Raw genomic sequence first — 13,387 nt, 5'->3', positions numbered from 1 at the left:
GGACCCGCGCCACTTTGCCTCCCTCCCCCGCCTTCGCCCCGCTCCTCCAAGACGAACCGCTTCTAATCCTTTCTCGCTTTGCACATATCTCCACTTCCCCATTGAGAGCGCTTCTGGAAGGATTGCCTTCCACAAAACTCATAAGGCTTCTTCTCTGTCTCTTGAAAGCACTAACCGCGATTTCCATCGTTCTCCGGGAATTCGGTCACCCTCCTACCGAATCCGCGGGCCAGAGGATACCGCACTCGGTCACCATGCTGCTGTTGGTGCTACTTGCAGTGCTCGCCTCCTCTTCGGGAGCATCTAGCTTAAAAATAGGTGAGTTGTGAGGCTGTCTCGTAAATGTTTTCACTCTCATCACGCTGATTTTTGGTTCATGTTCGTTTTTCAGTTCAACCAAAAAAAATAAACCGCTATTTTTACACTTATACATTCAATAGATTTGGATATCCACGGTTTTAGTATTGTTATTACTCAGTATCACAATTATGCGAATTATGAGGACTTAATACAAGGAATCAGAAACAAAATCTTTTTCCTTCTAAAGGTTAATCATTCTAAGGATTAGAGTAAAATCATAAACATTATGTTTCCGGAAATTAATGGAATTTTATCTCTATTCGTAGTGTAAATAAATTAAATTCTAATGCATCTAGAAATTCAGAACTGACAAAAGGCGCAGAAACCGGAAATAAATAAACTCCAATTCTAAATAGCCATTGCAATCATTTTTTTTACAAAATGCTTCATTAAAATCGAAATATAATTCAAACTTTAAAATCAACTTACATTAATTCAGTGCTGTCCAATTATTCTACCGCTTTGTAAAATTACATAAATGCATTCACTTAAAAATTACAAATTTCGGAATCGATCCGAACCATCTCAACTTTTTCAACTCTGGTAATAATAAAATTTTAAGGAATTTATATTTCAACGAAATATATTTTACGTGGCACATACGTACATATAAGTATATCTCAAATTTCTTTTACCATTATCATGACTTGAAATATGGTTCATAGTTGCTCGGTAGAAGCTTAGAGGTTTTCACAAAGACAAGTGGTAAGTAAATTTTGCAGTTTTAAAAATACTATAATTTATGGATCTTTACTTGACTTTTTTCCAATTGGTTTTGTATTAATACTTCGATCTGGGTTGTAAAAAAAACACTGGTTTTGGATATTTCTACACCGCTGATTTTATTGTTAGCATTTCCTGCATCATACGAAAATTTAATATTGTATAATATTTTTGAAGAGCTAATTGTGCGACGAGACTACATTACTTTATTCAACAGATCGATGGCCGTTACAAAACTATCCTGTGGCTCCTTAGAAATTAGTAAGAGTAATTAGTAGAAGTAATTCTGTCTCTGGTAACCGCGTTACGCAATGGGACCCATCACCACAGCTCACTTTTAGTGACTACGAGTATAGCCTTTCTTCCGTCATTTGAGTTGAGGGTAATCTAAAATCTGTGCAAAAACAAAAGTATATTAAAATTTCTGTTGACCACATCCCTGAGGGGGATCGTGAATTCGAAATAGTTCGCTAGTTATCCAACCGTTTGGCTAAGAAAGAGAGTTTTGTTATCGTGCAGATAAATCGTTATGGGAATGCGTCTTCACGAATGGAAGCTGCAGACTCACTCTCCATTCGACGGAGCAGCCCATCTTGCGGCTGTGAAGAAAGTGAACGAACGCTAAGGCCAAAAGCCACGGATCAGACAGTGAAAGTCAAAATTGGAAGGATTGCTGTGACTTGTTTCTGAGCAAGCAGCGAAGGGAATTCTCTTGATGGCTATTATGTCACTGAAGCATATCTCGTAACATTGTGATTTCGGAGGTTCCCGGCGGTCATTAAGGGAATGGGAGAAGCGTGTCTTTCGTTATGCAAGGAGGGCTGAAAGGGTAAAAAAGGAGAGGTGAAAAAGGGAAATAAACCTTATGTGCCATGTGTTGTGGTATATGTTGCTTCGAAAATTCACGAGGATAATCATATGTTGTGGGGTATAATTAGCAACAAAAGCTTGAATTTTAAGAAACGCAGGAACTCAATAATACGGTCGTCGTTGAGTTTCGTAACTAAATAAACAGCTGGCACTTTCACTATCACGGAGTTTCTTATGTCAGGCAATTCGTGCGTCCCGTCTCATAAATGAATTCCCCCTTGATATATCAATTTATTGAAGTCTTTCAATCTTCAAACTATACTAATTTCTATCTTCTAAATTCCATCTATTATTGATGAACCGCTGCAAGTTATCTGCCCAAATCTGCTGAGTTTTTCGGAAATTATTTCGATGGTTCCGGACACTACAATTAAAAAAGCAAAATATTTGCCACCAAACTGGAAAAACCAAACTTAAAATGTGCATCGAATATTTTAAATTACGTCTCTTTGTTAATATTTTAGTTTAAACGAAGCGAAGCGAAGCTTCATAGGATAAACTTTCTCCAAATGATGAACTCAATGGGTATGAGCGATTATTTATTCGTAAAAACATTGTTTGATCATCTATAATTATTTTAATTTGATTTCGTATTCTTTACGCGTAGAACCAAATAAGAATTAGGACAACGTTTTTGCTTATTCACATCAACAACCCTCGCTTTTTTTCTGCTCTCTGTCTGCATTTCAAGTCGTCTTCATGCTTTCGGTGGCCCCAGTATGGAGGCTCCGGAAACCTATTCACTCATATTTTTCATTGAAGCCCCTTGATAATTTTTTATATTAATTATTTCGTATCCTCCATGTTGATACTCCCAACACAAAATAGAGCTTGTGTTAAAATACTGAATATGCATCTGTTAAATATTAATTAAAAAAACGGATTATGAAATTGAAAAGATTACCAGGGAAATTATGTTTCCGTTCAAGTTCAAAGAAGTCCCTTTGATAGTACAAATGGTTTAATATTAATTATAATTCATATAAGTGCTCAGTTCTGACAAAGAATATTCATAATTTCCCGTTCATAGAAACAGATATTTGTTTACAGCATTGCGGTTTTAAAATACAAAGGTGAAAGTATAAGATACGTGCATTGGACAAAATAAAACTAACATCTACGACCCTTAACTCCTTTAAAAACTTCTTCGATTTGTGCGTTGGCGTTATTTTATGTTGAAAAACTAAATTAATCCTCTATATGTTGAGATAAATTAAAAGACCGAATCATCCCTGCAAAGAGTCAATACACTCCTAATTGTCGAGGGAAAAATTGCATCTGAATGATAACTACCAAAAACCCGAATCCGTTTCCCAAAAGAGAAATAAGTCATCACTAAACTCATCACACTCTTTGGGTCTTGTTTCATCAGAAATGAGGGCGAGCGTGACAGCCGTTCCCTCGTGGCTGCCACGCTCGCCACCATTCCGTTATTTTGATCAATGGGGCCACTATCCCATGCCAGTGCTAATTTCTGTGCGAGTTTGTCTTAATTAACTCACATCCATATGCACCGAGATTTTTTGTCTATTGCCCTTGACGTTTATCAAAGTTTGTTCCTGGAGAATACAGTAAATTTTGTCTTTAAAATGAGGAGCATAAAAATAATCATATCCTTATTTTGGGCAAAGTCAAACTTGTCTTTATCCCTACTCAACATCCTTGTTCAGGTCTCCCTGTGAGGTAAATTTTACTACACTAATTTCCATTTGCCTTGAATCTCTACTAAAAATGAAATTAAACTCCAAATTCATTTGATTTCATCCCTTTCGTTTGAAAAAAATTTTTAATTTTATCCTGAAAGTCTTCTCTCATAAAGATACGAGGGCGAATCGAAGAGTAGGGTCTCCTATTTTTTTCATGTAAAATCAAATTTATTCTCAACTTTGTGTACATAATAGTAAAGGCTAAGCATTTATCTATTTTTCTATATAGTTGCCTTGACGATCAATCACTTTTTGCACCCTTGTAACCAGCTTTTCAATACCGGCGTCGTATCTTTCTCCCGCCGCGTCACGAAGCCAACTGACGACTGCTTCTTGCACTTCCTTGACTGACTTGAATTGAAATTGGACTTGATTGACTTGTCTGACTTGAATTTCGGTCCTCCAAGGTGTTTTTTGAGAGCGGAAAACAAGTGGTAGTCGCTGGGGGTAACTTCAGGGTTGTAAGGATGGTGTTTGATGATTACCTAGCCGAATTCATTGAGTAGGGTGGTCGTTTGATGTGACACATGTGGACGTGCATTGTCATGATGCAAACACACTCCTTTGGTGAGACACCTTGTTGTAACTGAGGACTACCAACACAATATTCTGCACGGAGAAGTAGCCACTCTCTTCATTAAGGCCTTTTTTTATCTCATGAAGGGTAATTCTCCAGTTATTGCGCACCATCTCGTCAATTGGAGCCGCCGTTGATTCAGGCAAACTCGGCCGCCCCGACCGCTGCTCATTGTTGACGTTTTCCCGGCCATCAAAAAACTCCCTGCACCACTTCCGCACGTTTTCGATTTCCATACACGTCTCACTGTACACTTCTACTAAATGGCGATGAATTCATATCGGAGAAGCATCGTCAGTTGGCTTCGCGACACTGCGGGAGAAAGGTACGACGCCGGTATTAAAAAGCTGCTTACAAGGATGCAAAAAGTGATTGATCGCCAAGGCAGATACGTATAAAAATAGCTAAATGCTCAACCTTTCCAACAATTCACGCAAAATTGAGAATAAATTTGATTTTTCATGAAAAAAATAGGAGACCTTACTTTTCGATCCACCCTCGTAGTTAATGCAAGGATCGTGTGCTTCCATGATAGTATGCTATTTCAATTTCCATATAGAAATTTGGTTATCATTAAGATAATCTGAATATTTACATTTCCTGATGCCCTTTTCAACATATTTACATGGTTTCTTTGGTACCATAATCACCGCTAGTATGGTTGTAAAGCGCTTAAATGGCTTCATATCCCAATCTAACGCTACGCGATAGTTAGTATGAAGAAGTGGATTCCAGGCGATGGAAACTTTTTTATTGAAAATTATATTATATTCTTCTTGATTACGAAATATTTCGAGAACCATTTGCTCCTACACGACTGCCTTTTCATTTCCCCATATCCAATATTCATCCTCTCTTTGGCAGTCACTGCCTAGCATTAATTTCTATAATATCTCGATGCACACTATGAGTGGAAACGAAATTGACCACAAATAGTATTCGTAAAAAACTGTATCGCGTTATTCAAGCGTCTACGGAGACTACGTAAATATTGAGGTTCAGTGTTGGCTACGTCAGCGCTTTCATACTGACTCCATTCTGACGATTCGTAAAAATTATAGTAGGAAGAGTTTTTCTAAATACAGTGGCATATATCTCCTCTACAAGCCGTCAATTTAACGATTGCTTAAAATTTCTAAATGAAAACCGTCGTATCCATTATACTAGAAGCAAGAGATAGTTTGGCCACATAACGATACCATAAGTACACTGCCCATGTTTTAGAGGCGGTTCTTCCTCCCATTCCCTCAATGTTACGCTAAACTCCGTCCCTTCCCTGTTGTGCTATTCCCATTAGCCTTATCTAAGTCGTATGGTTGACTAATTATGGTATGTTTTTTACACGTTTGAAAAATATAATCGACGGTCTTTGAGAAACATTTCAACGTTTTCCATGCATAATTGATATACCCTAGTAATAAGACCATAATTTTACATTTTAATGTTCCTTATGGAAAAGCTAAAACTGCCTGCGCGTAACCTGGTTCTTAATGGGCTCATAAGAGTTATATTCAATGGCTGCTTTTCTATTCAATTGTAAAAATTCATTTTAAATAAATTAATTGGTAGATTAAGTAGATTCAAATTTTGTCTTAGGCTTTTTGAGAGCATGAATTAAAGATTTCATCATCCATTTATTTGACAGTTTTACTATAGGATATTTTGCAAAAGAACTTTTTGGATTTAAGTGGCATTTAAAGTAGTTTTGCTAATGCGAAACTAATGATTATTTCTGAGTATAAAAGAAATTAAAATATTTTTCTAAATAACTTAAAATTTAAATTTTTCTCTTTATCATATAATAAATCACAACAAATATTTTTTTGTGTTATGCTACGTTTTATAATTACTAATTGAACATAATTATTCACATCCGAATGATGGATCTTCATTTCTAATCCGGATTGGACATCTTACTAATTTCATGTACTGTATTGGACTCAAACTCATGTCAAAAAAAAGGACATTCTCACCTGAATTAATAAATATTTAGTGAACATTTGAAATAGAAATGAGATCATTCTATAAATAATAAAATAAATGCACTTTATTGATTTATTTTTATTCACAGCTGACTTGGGCACAGTGTGCGAATCCACTGATCCTAACTTGGAGTCCTGCATGGTGAAAACGGCCCAGGAAATGCTGAAAAAGCTGGAAGATGGTTAGTGATGCTAATTAATACAGAAAAATATTGTATCGAGAGTCTTCCGTTTCAGCATGCAAAGTAGCCATATTTTTTTTAATATCCAACCTTTACAGACTGGATCAAAAACGTTTCTTAATGTGCAAACGGTTTTATATTTTTTTGTCTTCCTAAAAAAACTTTTTGGCCAGTCATTTGACTCTATTAAAATTAAAACTCATGCAAACTCATGAAATTAAGCTTTCCATACCGATACTAACCCATTCACCTTTGATATCGTGCGAGTTAATGCCTATGATATCTGTCAGTCCTTTAAACTTTTAATTTCCGACACAGCTGTACACCCTTTGCTGAGGGTCTGCCTCATGGTTTTCCTTTCAAATATCGTTTCTGCTCTGCCATTTTTGTCACATTCAAAAATCAGTATGATTGAAACTTAATGGAATTTTCCCGGCGACTCTCGCAGGCATCCCCGCGTGGAATATCCCGAAATTGGACCCTTTAAAAGTTCCTGTGATGGCCGTGCAAAGAGGCGGAGGGGTTGCGGCATTTAACATAACGCTTAAGGACTCATATCACCATGGTCTGAGCAAGATTCATTTCATAGCCGCCAGGTAAGTTTTCTCTGCGAGTATTATATATTTATTGCTATTTTAATGCCCACGCGCACAGTAAAATTATGTAAAACGGTATCAATAATAGCTTGTTTGTTTTCAGTTTACAAATTTAGATATTCTATTCATTTTTTTCGGTCATGAATAAACTAAAACTTTCATGAACAAGTTTAACTCAACGAATTAAACAGCAACAAATCAAAAGTATTATCAATCTTTATCAATCAATCTTTAAGTATTATCAAAACAAATATTTAGGTTCTTAACAAAAAGAATAGTTACGAAAATTCATCCTTGAATAATTTGTATGGAATAATTTTCACCAAAAAAATATTTAGAAAAAGATACTTATTGGTGGAAAATTAAATTTTTTCTGAGATCCTTTTTTTGAGCTATTTTTTGATTCAGGCTCGTCGTGATCGTTGGACAGGACGGGGCTCCAAGTAATCCATGGCTCCCCGAGGCCCCTGTTTTATGCTATAGCCTCGGATACGAAGGCACGCGCCAATGAATCTGGATTTCTATAGAGCATGGACCTCGCAATGCTTGGACACGACGGGCATTATTTAATAATATAATTGTGTATTACCCTCAAAACAAGGAATCAGTCTAAATTTGTTTTTACAGGGCGGATGTTTTTTCTGGTTAAAATCACACTTCTAAGGAAATATTCTCATCAGGAAACTATCAATTTTGAACGAACAAAAATTGTCAAGCCACCGTTAATCAGAAGGAACTATGGTTTGAAAGCATTCCGGATTCCACGAGGCATATTAAATAAGAAATGGACTTCAAAAGTTGAATACGCAACTCGAAATAGTTAAATGGAGGAAGGGACTATTTGGTCTCAATTTCACCCAAATAGAGACCTCTATTTATCTACCTTAGCCTCTCACTTCTTTGTTTTTAAGAAAAAGCTCTTCTTATAGAAAATGTTGAGAATAAAAATCCGCTCCGTACTTTAACGAACATTGAAAATCAATCACGCCACCATAATCTTCCCTCCACTTTCGTTTAACCCTCCAGTGCCAACCCGAAGAAATACGAGATAACGTTCAAAGTGTGGTTGCCTGTATACAGCATCACGGGGAAGTATGACATGAGTGGGAGGCTGCTGCTTCTGCCAATCACAGGCAGTGGAAACAGCAATATTACCCTCAGTAAGTGTAGAAAGTATAAACCAACTTCTCTCTTCTTCAAACTGTTATCTTTCTTCCAAGACAGCTGAGTGTAAACAGTTAAAGAAATCCTGTAATTAACACAATTTGAGAAGTCCGAAAACCTGAGAGGGAGGATTCTCATGAAGAAATAAGTATCTAGTAAGTTACACGAAGGAATAAGTATCTAGTATGTTTTCACGGACTCCTGCAAGTTAAAGGCAAATTGCAAGGCGATGCACCGATGTAAATGGTTGATTGTAATATTTATATTTTGATAGTTTTCACAAAAAGTTTAATTCATATGGAACATTATACTTCTGATTTTTTCATCGGCGACAGGGGGGCAGTTTGATAAAAACTATCAACAAAATGGTTCGATAAATTAAATTAAACAAACCGAAGAATTACGGTAAATTTTGATTAACTTATTTCATAACTTCGGCTGATAAGAGCACATATTGTTTGATTGAAAACCATAATTCTACATGACCTTTGAATTGCCCCAGAATATTGTCAGAGTGGGTAATAAGATTGTATGTGGGTACACACACACTGATTATCCAGGTATTTGGTGAGCTGGAAAACCATTGCATAATTAATAAGTTAATTTTTCGAAAGTCTATAAATATAAATACCTGCCAGAATCATATATAAGAATATTTAAATTCCTTTTATCTATCTGTAGGGTGATTTATGAGTAATTAAGACTTTTGCGTCAATGCAAATATAAACGTAAACATTAGCACACTAATGGAAAGGCCCAGATTATTTCTGAATTAGTTCAAGTGCTCAATGAATATTACAAACTACTGTGATTCTTGCAATTACCTCGCTTCCCTTAATGGAATTTTGAATACAAACATATATTTTCCATATTATTCTCCTGCCAGTGATTTTCAAATTTATTTTCCAAAATAACTAATTTTATTTTTTAACAAACTACTTTTGACACATTTGTGCAATCTCTTTCCTAATCCTGCATTTTTCAAATTATTTTTCAGGTAACTTGACAGCAGAGTGGACACTTACTGGGAAACCATTGGTGCAAGACGGTCTCACGTACATGGATCAGCAGCAGTTCAGAGTCAGAGTATATCCAGAGAAGGTTCGAGTCAAGTTTGAAAACCTTTTTGAAGGAAATAGACTCTTAGGTAAGAGAACAGGGTGTTAACGAATGTAGTAACTGTTTTTTAAAACAATCAGAATTTTTTGCAAATCTAAGTTTTTGAAAAATGAGGGATATAATAATACTCTATTAATAACCTGAAGAATTTCGAGGCAACGTAAGTGCTTAAAAGTTACTACAAGCTAAAATGAGCCTCAAAATAACGTATTAGCGGGGCTCTACAATTACGCTTTCTTTTGCTGGCATACATAGTTTGCATAAAAAGTATCTGGCAATACTTTGGAAAAATATCTTTATTTTATATTTTGCTAAAAATCCTCAAAACCCATCACAGTATATCCCTTAAGTGTTGACACACATTTGTCAGAGGTTTTTCCACGACTCGAAAGCTACCTAGTAGGTGGATACCGGAAGGTCCTTAAAGAGCATGCGAGGAAGCTTCTTTGTCGGCACTTAGGGTCTTATGGCGGTGTCCTTTGAGGGAGAATTTCACTTTTGGAAATAGGAAATAGCTTGCTGGTGTCCATTCGGGTCTGTAAGGGGATTGGCGTGTTGCCGTTGGGGATTGGGATGCCGTTGCGGGAGGTCTTCGGAAGCAGACACTCGACTCGGCTCTTGGTAGTCCATTATGATCTTCGGGTCGAGTTTCGGGCAGATCTTTCGCATCGCCAAATTCTCAGTGATAATGGTTTTCACTGTCATCTTATCAGTGCCAATATGGTCTGCGATCAAGCGCACACTAAACCGACGGCCTACGTCTGGTTATGTTTTGTCAAGGAAAACAAGGAAATTGTCGCTGTACAAATGCACGGGTGTGCAAATATTTACCGTATCCGGTAGATCACCGAAAATTATATTTTTTGAAATTCATAACACCTCAGTGAAATAAACCATTATTCATCTCGAGCGAGATCGTAGGGCTGAGGACTTGAGTTCATAGGTAACGAAAAGTTCTCAGTGATTTAAACTTGCCAAAGGATCTGGGCGGATGTAGAAGTTTCAGGGTTCCAATCAGATTTGAGACCTGCCCAACTGTAAGGTGGATGAATACTTTTTCTGCGTTGTCATTTGTGTACAAACGAGCGTGTGACTCCGTTAAAATTATGATTGGCAAGGTTAATTGAATATATTGACTTTATTTCGTCAAGGAGTCGCAGCTAAGGACGTCAACATTGAAATGCTCTATCGAATAATCATTATAATTAAGTAGAGAACCATTAACTATTTAGAAAATTTTGAGATGTGGTTTGAGAAGACCCAATTAAACCCTGGCGGGGTGTCTCAAAAGTCATAATTTCTAATACTTCTAATATAAATTTCAAAATACGTCATTTACATGAAAAATGTATAATAATGGGGTCCAATATGATTGTGAGTTCAAGATTCAAAATGCGCCTCTCGCACCTACTTTCTGGGCAATAAAAATCACCATGGCAATCCACTCTTTCGTGATTTAAAATTTCACAAGATGTATGAATTAATACATGGAGAGATTAGCTATCGCCTAACAAAGTGGCAATTCACTTTAAAAATGTGCTTGGTCAACTGATAATGGTCGTGCATTTTCCAGTGACCAAGCCATCAATCCATCCATCAATTACGTCATTAATCCACCGACCAATCAAAAAATCTCTCCGGTGTACTAAAATCATATCTTTGACACCTCCTCTTTCCTCTTCCCCGCATCCATTTCAGGTGCCACCATGAACAATTTGCTGAACACCCATTGGAAGGAACTCTACAAGGACTTGGGACCAGGATTGGAAGAGGCCATATCACAACTCCATCTCTCCCTCACGAAGAAAATGTTCACGAAAATACCAATGTCGGATTTATTTCCCGACCTTGAACCTCTTGTGTGACCCTACGAGACGTGCTTTTGTTCAAGACTCCGGAGTGTAAAAATCAATATCCGCTCGCGAGTGGAAGTCACCGGGCGTGGCCGGAGGTAGGGCCGCTTTCGCGCGAACAAAGACTGTGCATCCTCTGGCCTCCTTTGCTTCTTGTGGGACATTTCCGCTGAATCGGACGGACTAGCCTGATGCACGCGGTGCCAAATACGGGTTTACACGTGAGTGGGGGGGAGGAGGGGGTAGTCGTGTCTCACGCGCTGCATCCGTTGCTCCAAGGCAAAGGAGGGAAGGAGAACGAACTCAAGTTCAAACGAAAAGCTTTTCCTTTCTTCTCCTGCACAATTACTCACACTGGAAGTACTACTACCACTTTGTGAGGAATTATTTAATTATTGAAATGATATTTGATTTGTTGTTATGGCCAAATGTATAAAGCAGTCACCGCTGCTAGAATGTATGATGAAAACTGAATAAAACCTTTTTTACATTTATTTTCGCTTTCTTGCTAAAAATGAAACGATTAATTTGTTTGATGTGATTGAATTTTAACAGAGCCAATGTGGTAATTTTTGTGCAAGCATAGAATAAAAATAGGTCGCCAGACAGAGATACGAAATCAATATTAGAAAGAGGTGAAATTTCCGAATAAAATCTAAGGAAGGAAAAATTTGACCCAAAGCTTAAAAAATATAATCAAGACTTCTAAAATGATCTGTAGAGTGTTACATGAATAATTAAAAAGTGAGCACGCAAATACGATATGGACTGCATCCTTGACGTGGTGGAAGGGCTTGTGCGTTCCGATGACCCCTAGAGCTGTGCTGGCGGGAGTAATAATAATTGCTCCTGGTAGGGTCACCCATGCCAGATAGGTCGAAGGTTAGGAGCCAGACGAAAGGTAGTCCACGCAGCGTCTGTTCCTCATTGAGGCGGCTACAAAGACGTCTGACCCCAGTGGGGCGGCCAATTAGTATTGGTGTCACGTTAAAAACACTATTGAGGAAGGCAACGGGAAACCACCTCAATTATCATTCCCAAGAACAAAATAATTGAAATATACATACATATATATATATATATATATATTTATTTATATATATATATATATATATATATATATATTAAATCTTATATATATACACACACACGTTCTTACCATTTTGTTCCCCGTTTCACCTAAGCACATGATTTTAAATGATCAGGCGGTTCTTCGTTTATTAATATCCCTTCACATGGAGATAAAGGAAAATATCATGGAAAAAGTATCATGGAAGAAGACATGGAAAAAACTTGTTTTATTCAATATTTTTAATTAGTGATACGTAATATTGACCTGCGTTTATTGGAATGTCATTTATTTTTTAAATTAAAAACCTAAAACCGCCGGAAACAGCCAGGTTTTTGCGTTTTAAATCCGATTATAAGTCTGTTATAATAACAACGAATTTGCCATCCACTATTTTTCCAAATAAAAGTATGACGATAGTTTCTTCTTCTATTGATAGATCTGGTAAAAGTGATCATAATAAATTTTTAAGTTATCTATGGAGCAAGAGACCGTTGAATTTTGAGGAGCCGTATGCTCCTTCCATACTAATATCAGGACCATCCATTTATTAAATTGTAGCTTTCTCCAACCGTATATATGATATAAAAAGTATCAACCCTTTCACCGAAAATACCCCTTCATCGACATTTACTTGCATCATATTCACTTCCATGAAGTCTCAGTCCGCCCTTAAAAATGTACTTTTTACCGTGCTTCTCCTAGCCATTTCAACTTTCAACTTTTCATGAACCCAGACGTAATACTTTCTCAAAATATTACAAATATAACTTTCTTAACTTTCTACTCATTGAAATTCCAAAACTTGCTCTCTTAAATATCTCTGTCATTAAAAATAATTACAACTTCCAGTTATTCTTTTCCCTCGTGACCGTATGACTTCACAAAACGCTTTGCTTTCTAATTATTAATTCTATCAGCTATTTCTTCATGTGAATACCTATATTTCCCTGATACTAATAGTTCTCAGGTCAATTTAACCTTAGCTAAATGACTTAATAACATGAGGAGATATTTAGCTCTGTCATGAATATATTCGTATTAAAATGCCCTCCACCATTTTCCTGATAATAACTTAACAATATATTGTACCGACTATCTCAATAACCTCCTTAATTTCGTTCGTCACCTTCCAAAAAATGACTTAATTTTCTAAAGTGGCTCTGAAGAATTAGAAGATATCTTC

The 13,387-nt window shown here is 36.7% G+C and overlaps 1 protein-coding gene across 1 annotated transcript; it reads left to right on the top strand.

Annotated features, from left to right (window-relative positions):
* Window positions 1–213: 213 nt before the first annotated feature.
* On the top strand, window positions 214–11,377 carry LOC139700779 (protein takeout-like). The gene is made up of 6 exons (XM_071599200.1): window positions 214–318; window positions 6,308–6,400; window positions 6,849–6,996; window positions 8,023–8,156; window positions 9,158–9,307; window positions 10,978–11,377. Exons 1-6 carry the CDS (start codon window positions 255–257, stop codon window positions 11,142–11,144), a joined length of 756 nt encoding a protein of 251 aa, XP_071455301.1. The 5' UTR covers window positions 214–254; the 3' UTR covers window positions 11,145–11,377.
* Window positions 11,378–13,387: the final 2,010 nt, after the last annotated feature.

The sequence above is a fragment of the Hetaerina americana genome, unplaced genomic scaffold, assembly GCF_022747635.1.
Source record: "Hetaerina americana unplaced genomic scaffold, ioHetAmer1.1.p SCAF_11, whole genome shotgun sequence".
NCBI lineage: Eukaryota > Metazoa > Arthropoda > Insecta > Odonata > Calopterygidae > Hetaerina > Hetaerina americana.
Note: the sequence above shows the minus strand (reverse complement) of the source record. Positions and strands in the feature narration are given on the sequence as shown.

Excerpts from the sequence above, each read along its gene's own strand:
- LOC139700779 (XM_071599200.1), top strand. The coding sequence starts at position 255 with ATGCTGCTGTTGGTGCTACTTGCAGTGCTCGCCTCCTCTTCGGGAGCA. Across the intron at positions 319-6,307 it reads AGCATCTAGCTTAAAAATAG|CTGACTTGGGCACAGTGTGC; the intron begins GTGAGTTGTGAG and ends TTTTATTCACAG. Across the intron at positions 9,308-10,977 it reads TGAAGGAAATAGACTCTTAG|GTGCCACCATGAACAATTTG; the intron begins GTAAGAGAACAG and ends CATCCATTTCAG.